Source organism: Balaenoptera physalus (assembly GCF_965194825.1).
Source record: "Balaenoptera physalus genome assembly, chromosome: 15".
Taxonomy (NCBI): Eukaryota; Metazoa; Chordata; class Mammalia; order Artiodactyla; family Balaenopteridae; genus Balaenoptera; species Balaenoptera physalus.
In genome coordinates, this window is record NC_138894.1 from 33,491,821 (window position 1) to 33,505,424 (window position 13,604).

Genomic DNA, 13,604 nt, shown 5'->3' on the forward strand with positions numbered 1-13,604 from the left:
GGAAGATCCCACATGCCGTGGAGCAACTAAGCCCATGTGCCACAACGACTGAGCCTGCATTCTAGAGCCCGTGAGCCGCAACTACCGAAGCCCACGCGCCTAGAGCGCATGCTCCGCAACAAGAGAAGCCCGCACACCGCAACCAAGAGTAGACCCCGCTAGCCGCAACTAGAGAAAGCCCGTGCACACCAATGAAGACCCTGTGCAGCCAAAAAAATAAATACGTAGAATAAATAAGTTCAAACAATCAATCAATAAATAAACGTAAATTAAAAAAAAACAAAAAAACAAAAAGAACACCTAATGCAGGTGGGAAGGTGGCAGGGACACTGTAAAGGTCATCTATGCTACATGTACAAGAACCCCGAGAGCACACCAATAGGTACCACATTTTTCACTGCTGTAGCCGAGCATTCCCCCTGTACTACCACACTGTAGCACTCCCTTCCCTCGTCTACTGCTACAGTCTCTTTGGAAGGTGTCTCAGAACTCTTGTTATGAGAGTGCCAGTTGAAGTGTCCTCACTTCCGTCATTTATACCAGGATTTAAGACCTTGTGGTCCGAGATCCTGTCCAGAGAGCAAGCAGGCTAAGACTCTGTCTTTGTTTCTGTATTTCATCAGAAAGGGCTCTACCCCCTCTCCTAGTTCATGGTGTGAAGTGTTCTTAGCCTCTCGGGAAAGTGGGGAGAATTGAAAGGACTCTATATGAGAATGCTAGGCTTTGTAAAACATTTCAGTTGTTTAAAAAGAAGACTCATTTTGTATTGGACTTACAACAGTCCTATGAGATACAAAGAGAGCCAAGGATCAGTGACATGAAATGATCACCAGTTAAGCATTACAACAGTCACCGCTTACCTCGTAGCATAGGGCACTGTCCATGATCCTTAAGAAGAGTTAGTAGAAATGCCTTGCCCATCTTGCCCCTGAACCCCTTGAAAGGTACACGACTGCTGTGTTGGTGTTTAGGGGGAGCATCTCATTTACCAGGGACTGACTTCTCCCTTGATCCCTTTGTAGTGATGGAGACTTCCCTGGTGATGAAAAATTCCCTGGGATTGCAACCTCCAAGCCAGACGTTTTGTGTGACACAAACTCAAGAACTCCCCAAGTCCTGCAGTAGCAGAAACAGTCACATACTTGAGAGTAACCCACCATCTGAACTTGGGGACATTTCAGTGACAGCTCCAGTCCAGAGTGCCAGGCGTCTCCTGGCCCTGCCTCCAGCTCCAAGCCAGGGACAAACAGAGAGTAAGAACGTGGAGGATATCAAAACCAAGCTGTCAAAGCCTCTGGAGGCCTACCAGATCCCAATAGAAAACCAAGATCCTCCACTACTCCCTTTAGGAATCCCTGATATTCCCCAGCCGCTGGCCTGCACCGATCCCCTCAGCCAAGAGGAGCAGCCTGGTTCTGAAAATGCTGATCTGGGAGAGAACAGCCTGAGTCGTCAGGACCTAGGGACACTTGAAAATGGGACTGAACCTAGCAGTGGTCTTGCAGACATTACTACACTGGCGGAGGATATTCACCTTCCCCAGCTCTTTAATTCTTGGAAAGATCTTGATCGATCCCAAGGTCCCAACGTGATCAAAGCTGAAGACACCAGAGCCATTAAGGTGAATCAGGTGCAGGAAAAGCCAAGTGTCGTAAAGGTTCCCTCTGATCAACCCAGGAAGAACAAACAGAAAGCCTCTGAGCCTATCGGTGGTGCTCCCAAGGCCAAAATCCAGCCAAAGGATCCAGAGTGCCTGTTAGGGGGAGAAGCGGTTATATGCACTGCTGCAGTCAGTGACAGGGCTCCTGCGAACACGGCCAAGCACTCTCAAGGCAAACCTCAGAAAGCTGCATCCGGAAAGATCAGCAAAACTGAGAGCCATGGGCAGGAAAAGACCAAAAGGACCAGAGGAAGAAACAAGGCTGAAGAGAACAAGCAGTCAGGGAACAAAGTCAAGGCAGAAGACAAGCCAGCAATCCCCAACACGAAGCGAAAGGAACACCAAACTGAGCTTCGCCAAGAGAGCTTTCAAAAGCCTCGAACCTCCCTTGGCGTGCGCATGCTGGAGTCTGTGAAGGTTCTTCATGCGCTGGGGAAGAAGAATGAGACGAAAACTGGGCTCTCTTCCTGTCGGCTCTTGGGAAATTCAAGCAACCCCAAAGACCCCCAGCCACCCCCAGCGATCCAGCCACGGCGGCATACCCCACGTGAGGGTAAGAGGCCTGAGAAAACGCAAGTCCAAGCCCAGAAACCAGACAGCAGTGCTGAAACAGAGTGTCCATCTCCATCCCAGTGTGAGCGGCCTCCTCCTGGGAAGGTCAAGTTGATACCTCTGCCTTTTTCTGCCTGGGACAAGCCTCAAGCTCGACCCACTCCTCGGAGGCCACAGTCTCTGGCCTCACATCGGCCTGCTGTGGCTTACCGTGCCCAGCCTGGTTCTACTGACTCAGCTCAACCTGCTGCAGTCAATTCATCCCAGCCAGCTCCTGCCTCTTTGCCAGGTCCCGCCAAACCAGCTCAGCCAACTGTGGCCAACCCAACCCAACCGGCTTGGACCAACCATACCCAGCCTCGTGTCCCTCAGCCTGCTGCTCCTAGGCCTGCACCCTACAAAACTTCATCTGGCGCTTCTCTCCAGCGCGAGCCTGTTCCCCCTGCTGTGACTAAGCGCCAGTCCCCACCCAAGCTCCAAACCCAACTTCTACTCCAAGACTTCAGCAAGCAACGAGTTCCATGGAGGGAACCCAACGTGCCTGAGCCAGTCATGTCAAAGCCCATCGAACAAGAGCAGAGGCCAGAGCGAGAGGCCATGAAGAGGCGGGCTCAACAACAACGGGAGAATGCTGCCAGATACACCTCTTCGGGGAAGCTGCAATTTTTCACCCAGAGGGACAAAGAAATGGAAATTGCTGACTACTACGGATACGTCAGGTGACAGCTGCTAGGATTCTTGCTGCCACCTTGGCTACCAGCGGTTCTTCCATACATAGGTAAGATAGGTATAGAACCGAATAAGTAAATGGAATAGAAATAATAGATGAGTAATAAACCTTTCGAATTTTGAGATGCTGCTAACTGGGGCGTGAGAAAGGAAGGCCTGAAAGTTGGATGGGAGAATGAAGGAAAGGGGTAAAAACTGAGGAAAGAGGAAGGAACTTGGCCCAGGGCTAGGAAGGCCAAAAGAGACGTATGGATTTAGGAAAGGAAGCAGGAGTGAGGATGAAATGGCAGAAGTAAAAAGCAGGGTCAGGGGTCTGGGCTGAAAGAACACAATTGGAGTAGAGTTGAAGGTGACAGGAGATGAGTCTAGGTTTACTAGGAGAAATAGAAACAAAGTCTCTCGGGGAGGTTGGCCTTAAGTCTCACAACCACCAGATAGGTATTTCAGAAAACAAGAGGTTCACGACACATCTCTGAAAGGTTTGAGTTGCCTTATTCAGGTGTGATTATAGTGGGGGAATAGGCAAATCTACCAGAGAAGTGGCTAGGGCTCAGAGTCCTCCTAGGGGCAGCTGACGACAGGGCCAGAGCCAAGGGAACTGCTGTATCAGGAGGCCCACGAACAAATCAGGGGCATAGCCGCCTGTCACTTCCCTACCAGGAAGGAAGCCAGGTATATTACTATAACCAAGGCACACTGGGGTCTTCACTGTATGGAGAACTTGGCTCCTGCCCGCAATCCTATGGCTCCGCGTCATACACAGGAAGTAGGGCCTCTGCGCAACCAGAAATGGGAATGGGACTGAAGGAGATTCAGCCCGCAAATATCCGACCACCAGCTTCCACCTCTGCAATCTGCCACCCTGTGTCTGCTCAACGCATCACAGAAACAAGTTTTCAAGGTGAGTATACAAACGGCAGAGCAAGTTGAAGAATGAGGTCGGCATTCACAAACGGGGTCAAATCGACAGCTGGGAAGGGGTGTAGAGACAGGTAGAATTTAGATCCTGAGCCTTTAATAACCACTACCTTCTCTCAGTGCTCTCTGTTTTTAGACTCTATGTAAGAACAGCTAGGGCTTCCCTGGTGGCGCCTGCCAATGCAGGGGACACGGCTTCGAGCCCCGGTCTGCGAAGATCCCACATGCCGTGCAGCAACTAAGCGCATGTGCCACAACGACTGAGCCTGCATTCCAGAGCCCGTGAGCCGCAACTACCGAAGCCCACGCGCCTACAGCCCATGCTCCGCAACAAGAGAGGCCACCGCGATGAGAAGCCCGCACACCGCAACCAAGAGTAGACCCCGCTAGCCGCAACTAGAGAAAGCCCGTGCACACCAATGAGGACCCAGTGCAGCCAAAAAAATAAATACGTAGAATAAATAAGTTCAATCAATCAATCAATCAATAAACGTAAATTAAAAAAAAAAAAACAAACAAAAAAACAGAACACCTAATGCAGGTGGGAAGGTGGGAGGGACACTGTAAAGGTCATCTATGCTACATGTACAAGAACCCCGAGAGCACACCAATAGGTACCACATTTTTCACTGCTGTAGCCGAGCATTCCCCCTGTACTACCACACTGTAGCACTCCCTTCCCTCGTCTACTGCTACAGTCTCTTTGGAAGGTGTTTCAGAACTCTTGTTATGAGAGTGCCAGTTGAACTGTCCTCACTTCCGTCATTTATACCAGGATTTAAGACCTTGTGGTCCGAGATCCTGTCCAGAGAGCAAGCAGGCTAAGACTCTGTCTTTGTTTCTATATTTCATCAGAAAGGGCTCTACCCCCTCTCCTAGTTCATGGTGTGAAGTGTTCTTAGCCTCTCGGGAAAGTGGGGAGAATTCAAAGGACTCTCTATGAGAATGCTAGGCTTTGTAAAACATTTCAGTTTTTTAAAAAGAAGACTCATTTTGTATTGGACTTAACAACAGTCCTATGAGATACAAAGAGAGCCAAGGATCAGTGACATGAAATGATCACCAGTAAGAATTACAACAGTCACCGCTTACCTCGTAGCATAGGGCACACTGTCCATGATCCTTAAGAAGAGTTAGTAGAAATGCCTTGCCCATCTTGCCCCTGAACCCCTTGAAAGGTACACGACTGCTGTGTTGGTGTTTAGGGGGAGCATCTCACTTACCCGGGACTGACTTCTCCCTTGATTCCTCTGTAGTGATGGAGACTTCCCCGCTGATGAAAAATTCCCTGGGATTGCAACCTCCAAGCCAGACCGCTTTCCTATGGAATGACAGAGAACTTCAGAGACCTTGTCAAGATGAAACACCAGTCAGTCTGCGGGAGAAAGGGAAGAAGAGAACGATGGAAATCGTTTCTGGGAAACTATTTTTACATTATGTTTTGTTTGTTCCTGGTAAATAAACTGAAATCTTCTTAACATTCAAACAAAATCTAAACCACTAAATTCAACAACACAGGAGTATAACTTTTGAAAAAAATTTCTTTGGCTGCGCAGCATGTGGGATCTTAGCTCCCCAACCAGGGATTGAACCCACGCCTGCTGCATTGGAAGCGCAGAGTCTTCACCACTGGACCACCAGGGAAGTCCCAGGAATAGAACTTTTAAAGGAGAAGGTATAAACCCCTGGGTTATATGAACTGGAGATTTTTAGTAAGAAGTCAATAGATCTTTTGTTAGGCACATTTTATGTTAGGCTGTCTCCCTGCACAGGACGCAGGCGCCTTGAAAATGGAAATCACATCCCTCTATAGTACGTCCCTCTTCTTTCTGCTTTGCAGTTTGCTGCTCCACTTGTTCAACCCCACCTAGTAATAACCTATACTTCCCTTGTTCCTGTTTTCCCATCTGGAAAACAGACAAAAGGCAACCAAACAACGCAAAGGTCTCAACAAATAAGGGATACCCAAAACCAGAGATGGCCAGAACTTCTGTATCCCTCATGAAACCTAGCCCGGTGTTCAATACTTAGGTATCATTAATACATGCGTGTTGACTGAAACAGTTGAAACGCAATTCTTCCACTTCCCAGTTTAGTTTTAGTCCTCATACAAAACCTGATCATCAAATTCCTTAATGCTAGGAATCACAGTGAAAAATAATTTCTCAACTGACTTCTGTCAGATGAGTGAGAACTAAGGTTAATTCAGTGTATCTGAAGCATAGAAAGTGAGGGCAAACGTGGCACAAGATGGGGCTAGAGAAGCAGAGAGGATTCTAGAGCACGCAGAGTCTTAAAGGCCACCAGTGTGTGTTTTCTATTCTCAAAACAATGTTTGTGAGCGATGTTTATGAGCAATGTTCCAACTTGCTTTGAAGGTTTCTTGTGTGAAGAATGGATTGGAGGGAAACAAGATATATGGACACTAGTTAGGACCTAATCGCAACAGACAGGCAAGTTCAGTATTAGGATGTTGAGGAAGAGCTGACAGATTCCAGAGAAATTCAGGAGATAAACTGAAGCGGGCTTAATGGGGTATGAGATGGAGGAAAGGAAGGTCTTAGGGAATTAAAGGGTTTACTGCACACATGAGCAGAGTCTCAACATTAATCATTTGAACGTACAGAGGTAGATCTCCCACATGACACCGGTTAGGAAGCAACGGTACGCCCTTTAGAATTCCTAGAGACAACACAAATCAACTGTTTCGATGGAAAATTCGGCGGGACCGGTGCGTTTTTTCACTCCAACTTAGTTCCAAATTCCTATTACTCACATTTTCTGTGCCAAAACAACACAGCTGGAGGAACTGAAGGGGATTCCGTTTTGGTAATTGAGGAGTGTCCCCAACACTGACAGTCCCATCTTAAAAAGCACTCCCTCTGCATTTTACCCGAGGAGCAATGGCCAGAGCCTCCCTTTGAAAACGATGGGGAGAAATCAGAACATAACACACTGTCCCTTTCAGCTACTGTGAACTGAGCCGCGAGACGACCAATACGCCCTGACACAGCGCGGACGGGCCAGCGCGCGGCGGCAACAGGGACAGGAGACAGCACAAGAGACGAAGTCCAGGCCCAGGGGCCAAGGCCTATTACCTTTCCGGCATGTGCAAAACATAAAACAGAAGCAATATTGTAACAAATTCATTAAAGACTTAAGAAGAAAAAAAAATCAGATGCTAAAGTGCATACTCTAACCACTATACTATATTGCTTCTAGAAAACAAGCACTAAACCTCAGGTACAGGAAAAAACCCTTTTCGTGTCCTCACACCTAGGTCAAAATTACAAAGAGTTATTAATTCAGGAGACAGAAAGAGAAGGAGTAAATCTGAATGAATCTGAGTCAGAACACAGTGTTATAACCTTAGGTAAATTCCACAATACCCATGCCTAAACATGGCAAATTCCACAATACCCATGCCTCAACCTCCCTATCTATAAAGGAGTTAACCACACCAGCGCTAACCATTACTTGCCTCCTGGTAGCTTGTGAGTGTTAATATTACTTGTAAAAAAAAAAAAAAAAATTATTTTGTAATAAATACACAGATCATCAGTTGAAAGAAACAAGGAAAACTACAGCGTTATTATTATTGCCTTGTTACTAGAGCTAAACACCAGAAATCAACATAAAGAAGTTATGTACACCAAGAATGTAGGGTTTGAATATGTACTTTGAGAGGCAATCTTATAATTAGTTGTTGTACCTCTAATTGCTTCTCCTTTTTTTTTTTTTTTTAATTTAAAAAAGCAATACAGGGACTTCCCTGGTGGTTCAGTGGTAAAGAATCCGCCCTGCAATGCAGGGGACGCGGGTTCGATTCCCGGTCGGGGAACTAAGATCCCACACGCCGCGGGGCAACTAAGCCCTCGCGCCAAACTACTGAGCTCGCACACCTCAATGAGGTAGCCCACGTGCAGCAAACTACAGAGCCCACGCGCTCTGGAGACTGCACGCCACAACTAGAGAGAGAAAACCCGCACGCCACAACTAGAGAGAAGCTCTCATGCTGCAACGAAGAGCCCGTGCGCCGCAATGACAAAAAAGATCCCACATGCCTTAACGAAGGTCCCGCGTGCCGCAACTAAGACCCAATACAGCCAATCAACCAATCAATCAATCAATCAATCAAGTGGGGCAGGGGGAGCAATACAGGAATTTCCCTGGCAGTCCAGTGGTTAAGACTCCAAGCTCCCAATGCAGGGGGCACGGGCTCGATCCCTGATTGGGGAACCAAGATCCCACATGTGGCACAGCGTAGCCAAAAAAAAAAAAAAAAAAAAAGCAACACATACCATACGGCATTTACCCCAGAGAACGCATGTTCGCACAAAAAAAGGTACACAAATGTCCACAGCATCTCTCTCAGTAATAGTCAAGAAATGGGAAAAAACTCAGATGTTCTTCAATGGGCAAGTGATTAAACAAACTGAAGTATAGCCAAACCATGGAATACCACTCAGCAATTAAAAAGAAAGCGGCACTGGGACCTCTCTGGTGTTCCAGCGGTTAAGACTTTGCACTCTCAATGCAGGGGGCCCAGGTTCCATCCCTGGTCAGGGAACTAGATCCCGCATGCTGCAACTAAATACCCGCACAGCCAAATAAATAAATAAATAAATATATATATATATTTTTTTTAAAAAAAAGGAGCACTATTGATTCATGCAATTTGGATGACTCTCCAGGGAATTACATTGATTGAAAAAGGCCAATCCAAAAGGTTACATACTGGGAATTCCCTGGCGGGCCAGTGTTTAGCACTCAGCACTTTCACTACCTGGGCTGGGTTCAATCCTTGGTCGGGGAACTAAGATCGCATAACCGGCAGCGCAGCCAAAAACAAACTTTTTTTTAATTAAGAAAAAAAAAAAAGGTTACACACTATATGATTTTATTCACATAGCATTCTTTTTTTTAGTTAATTAGTTAATTTATTTTATTTTTGGCTGCGTTGGGTCTTCGTTGCTGCGTGTGGGCTTTCTCTAGTTGCGGCGAGCGGGGGCTACTCTTTGTTGCAGTGCGCGGGCTTCTCGCTGCGGTGGCTTCTCTTGTTGCAGAGCACGGGCTCTAGGCACGCGCGCTTCAGTAGTTGTGGCACGTGGGCTCAGTAGTTGTGGCTCCCGGGCTCTAGAGCGCAGGCTCAGTCATTGTGGCGCATGGGCTTAGTTGCTCCGCGGCATGTGGGATCTTCCCGGACAAGGGATCAAACCCATGTCCCCTGCAATGGCAGGCAGATTCTTAACCGCTGCGCCACCAGGGAAGTCCCACATAACATTCTTGAAATGACAGGTTGCCAGGGACAGATAGGGCCGGGGGACTGGGAGATGGGCCATCTTCCCCAGGGGCTATTTTCCCTTGATCATCTGCACAAAAACTTTAGTGCAACTTTATCCACTGCACTATCAGATCATTATGATTTGGTGGGGAGTGGGGGAGCAGCAGTGGCTATAAAATGGCATCAGGAGAGATCCTGTGGGATGGAAATGTTCTGTATCTTGACTGTGTCAATGGCAATACCCAGGTTGTGACAGTATACTATGGTTCTGTAAGATGTTACCATTGGGGAAAACTGGGTAAAGGACACACAGGACCTATCTCACTATTATTTCTTACAACTGCATGTAAACCTACAATAATCTGTAAACAAAAAGCTTAATCAGAAATGAAGGCAACACATGCCTCTTGTAACAAGTAAAACAATAGCCTGTGGTCAATCTCTTTCTCTACACGTCCCATTCCCTCCCTCTTGAGATAACCATGCAAACTCACTGCCCATACAAACAGGCATGCATTTAATACTTTCTGTTTACTGTATCAAAATGGGATCATACATACTACATTATTACCCTGCAGCCTACCTTCTTCACCCATCATCCCTATATCATAGAGACCTTAAAAAAAAAAAACTATTTTAAGTGCCAAGCAGGATGGCAGGTATAGAAAATTTTCTGACTAGGGCAAATCTGACAAATGTTTACCGTGCTAATGTGCCATAGCTCAGCCAGGTGCACTCAGTGAGAGCATAATATACAAGTAGCATTCTAAAGAGATCTGCAAAAAATGCAAGGTCTTCAGCAGCTCTTCGAGGATCCCATCCCCCTCTCTGCCTCCTCCATGGAACCATCCCATGGAGGTTTAACAGTTTAACTCCATTTGCCCCCTCCTGCTGTTTGTGCTTTTGTTGTATACTTCTGTTCTACATCTCCACAAGACATTATTATTGTCATTTATTTACAAAACAACATATAAATATAAAGGTGTATGTACCTGGGTATATGTACATATATATATTAAACACACACACAGACTTTAAGTGCTCTTTGCTCTTTCCTGCAGTTCTGTTCTTTTTTTTTGGGGGGGGGGGGGCAAGTTTTTATATTGGTAAAGTTCTGTACTACTAGAAATATAAGATTTGAAAAGAAAAATGAGACTTGAGGATTATCTGTGGAGCTTATCCTCATTCTCCTGCTGACGCATTATGTGTTTATAATTTGAGAACTGCAGATAAATACAAACTGGTCTTCTCCATACTTGCTCACTAAGGAATTCCTCATTTCTAGGAAACGTCTATTTCAAGGAAAGGAAACAAACAAAAACACCTAGTGCACTAGATGATTAAAAGGTACACATTTTATAGCCTGAGTTCGAGAAAAAAATTACCCAAGAAACGGCCTTTTTCCCTAGGAGCCAGCTTCTACTAGGGGAGTCTAGGGTTCTCTAGGCAAAGAAAAAAAACTTGCCAGTTTAAACAGAATAACAGAAACGTTCAGCCAATCAAATATACAGAACTCATCACTTGCAGTGAGGAATGAAAGGCCTGTATCAACAGAAAAAATAAATGGCACAGGCAACGTCTGGAACAGAAAACAAACAGGAGGTACTTTAAAAAGCCAAAATTGCAAAGACAGATTAACAGGGTATGAAATTACACGCCGGGCAATGCACCTGTTAAAGGAAAAGAGGCGCACACCAAGTCTGAAGTCTTAAGAATTCGGTGTTTAACATTACTTCTGCATGCTGCCCAGCAGGAAACTCGGGTCCTGGCTTAATCCACAACGCACACTTCATTTAAGGAGGTGAACTGCTTGGTCTGACTCAGTTTCTTATTCTGTAAAATGAATGCAACACAGCTGTCGTGAGTCGCCAAAGAATTCTGCACAAACGCTTTGTAACTCCAAAGTGCTGTGCAAATCAGAGCAGCCCTTCTCTCCTTCACATTCGTTTGACTTGGAATTTCAGAAGTTTAGCTGAAAATATAGACGACTCGGAAGCAAGGGACTGAGAGTGACCCACACAGGTGGACAGAAATGCAAAAACTGGAGCACCTCATACAAACCACAAGAGAACACGTTCACGTGCACACGTTATCAGTAACAGAAAACGCCACCGGTAGCAACCGTAAACCACTGAGAGGACCAGCAACGACATGTGTCCAAATCCAGCCGGCAGCACAGCCTCGTCGGCGGCAGTGCCTTAAACACAGCTCCCCGCACTCCGCGGCCTAACAAGATCCACTTTTTCCAAAAAGTTTAGCAACTTGCCAAGTACACTGGCGTAGTTCACCTTTTTTAATTGCTAAGCAAACATGCAGGAGAGTTGAGACAATCAAGGGAATGTTCAGCCTTCCTCAAAAATAAGATCCAGGAAATTCACGTTTTGCTTGAACAGTTTCATGTCTAAAACTGATCACAAACCTCTGTTTGATGTTGTTTTCTCGCTGCTGGCCAATGAGCCCGGGAAAGACAACGAATTCTTTCAAACAGGGAGGGCTCTCTGCACTCTTCAGCTAAACCAGCGAGGCTTTACCACCGTCACGTTTAAAATAATGAGGAGGACGCCTCGATGGAGTGTACCGGGCTGCGCTAATCACGAGGGGCCTCGGGCGCCCAGGGCGGGCCCCAGCGCCGGTGGCCGCGGGACCGGACGCCCTCCCCGGGACCCCCCCAGGACCCCCTCCCCGGGACGCGGCCGCGGGACAGGACGCCCCCCAGAACCCCTGACCGGGACGCAGCTGCGGGACAGGACGCCCCCCAGAACCCCTGCCCGGGACGCGGCTGCGAGACAGGACGCCCCCCAGGACCCCTGCCCGGGACGCGGCCGCGGGACACGAAGCTCCCCCCTCCCCAGGAACCCCTCCCCAGAGCGCGGGCCTCGCCGCCGTCACGCGGCACCCGCCGCGCTCACCGCGGGCCGGGAAACCCCTCAGGCCGACTGACCCCCGCCCGCCGCCCAGCCTCCCTCCGGCCCGCGCCGCCCGCCGCGCCTACCGCGTTCTTCTGCATCATCTTGTCCATCTTCTGGGCAATGCGGACCACCTCGTCCTCCATGGCCCCGGCAGGCCTGCCCCGCGCCGGGCCGCGGGGGACGGGAAACGAGCGGAGCTGGCGGGGCGGCGGGTAAGCCCAGGCGTCGGCGAGGGCCCTCAGCAGGCCTGACCGAGGCGCTTCCTCACTCACGGCGACGGCGACGGCGGCGGCGGCGGCGGCGGCGGCGGCGCTCCTCCCCCGCAGGCAGCGCCAATCGAGCTCCCAGCTCGCGGCGGCGGCGCTCCACCCCGCAGGCAGCGCCAATCGAGCTCCCAGCTCGCGGCGGCGGCGGCGGCGGCGCTCCTCCCCAGCAGGCAGCGCCAACTGAGCTCCCAGCTCGCGGCGGCGGCGGCGCTCCTCCCCCGCAGGCAGCGCCAATCGAGCTCCCAGCTCGCGGCGGCGGCGCTCCACCCCGCAGGCAGCGCCAATCGAGCTCCCAGCTCGCGGCGGCGGCGGCGGCGGCGCTCCTCCCCAGCAGGCAGCGCCAACTGAGCTCCCAGCTCGCGGCGGCGGCGGTGCTCCTCCCCCGCAGGCAGCGCCAATCCAGCTCCCAGCTCGCGGCGGCGGCGGCGGCGGCGCTCCTCCCCGCAGGCAGCGCCAATCGAGCTCCCAGCTCGCGGCGGCGGCGGCGGCGCTCCTCCCCCGCAGGCAGCGCCAATCGAGCTCCCAGCTCGCGGCGGCGGCGGCGGCGGCGCTCCTCCCCAGCAGGCAGCGCCAACTGAGCTCCCAGCTCGCGGCGGCGGCGGCGGCGGCGCTCCTACCCCGCAGGCAGCGCCAATCGAGCTCCCAGCTCGCGGCGGCGGCGGCGGCGGCGCTCCTCACCCGCAGGCAGCGCCAATCCAGCTCCCAGCTCGCGGGGGCGGCGCTCCTCCACCGCAGGCAGCGCCAATCCAGCTCCCAGCTCGCGGCGGCGGCGGCGGCGGCGCTCCTCCCCCGCAGGCAGCGCCAATCGAGCTCCCAGCTCGCGGCGGCGGCGCTCCACCCCGCAGGCAGCGCCAATCGAGCTCCCAGCTCGCGGCGGCGGCGGCGGCGGCGCTCCTCCCCAACAGGCAGCGCCAACTGAGCTCCCAGCTCGCGGCGGCGGCGGCGCTCCTCCCCCGCAGGCAGCGCCAATCAAGCTCCCAGCTGGCGGCGGCGGCGGCGGCGCTCCTCCCCCGCAGGCAGCGCAAATCCAGCTCCCAGCTCGCGGCGGCGGCGGCGGCGGCGGCGGCGCTCCTCCCCCGCAGGCAGCGCCAATCAAGCTCCCAGCTCGCGGCGGCGGCGGCGGCGCTCCTCCCCCGCAGGCAGCGCCAATCGAGCTCCCAGCTCGCGGCGGCGGCGGCGGCAGCGGCGGCGGCGACGCTCCTCCCCCGCAGGCAGCGCCAATCGAGCTCCCAGCTCGCGGCGGCGCTCCTCCCCCGCAGGCAGCGCCAATCGAGCTCCCAGCTCTC

The 13,604-nt window shown here is 50.8% G+C and overlaps 1 protein-coding gene and 1 long non-coding RNA gene across 9 annotated transcripts in view; one reads left to right on the top strand and one right to left on the bottom strand.

Annotated features, from left to right (window-relative positions):
* Positions 1-2,935, top strand: part of LOC309643464 (uncharacterized protein) — a gene marked incomplete at both ends in the record, with an annotated part of 203,918 nt that extends 200,983 nt beyond the window's left edge. Inside the window, one exon of the mRNA XM_082426204.1 lies at positions 1,023-2,935. Within this exon, the coding sequence (XP_082282330.1) occupies positions 1,023-2,935 (1,913 nt within the window). The remainder of the gene's footprint in view (positions 1-1,022) is intronic.
* Positions 1-13,604, bottom strand: part of LOC309643390 — a 2,123,356-nt gene that overhangs the window by 810,135 nt on the left and 1,299,617 nt on the right. The window lies entirely within an intron of this gene.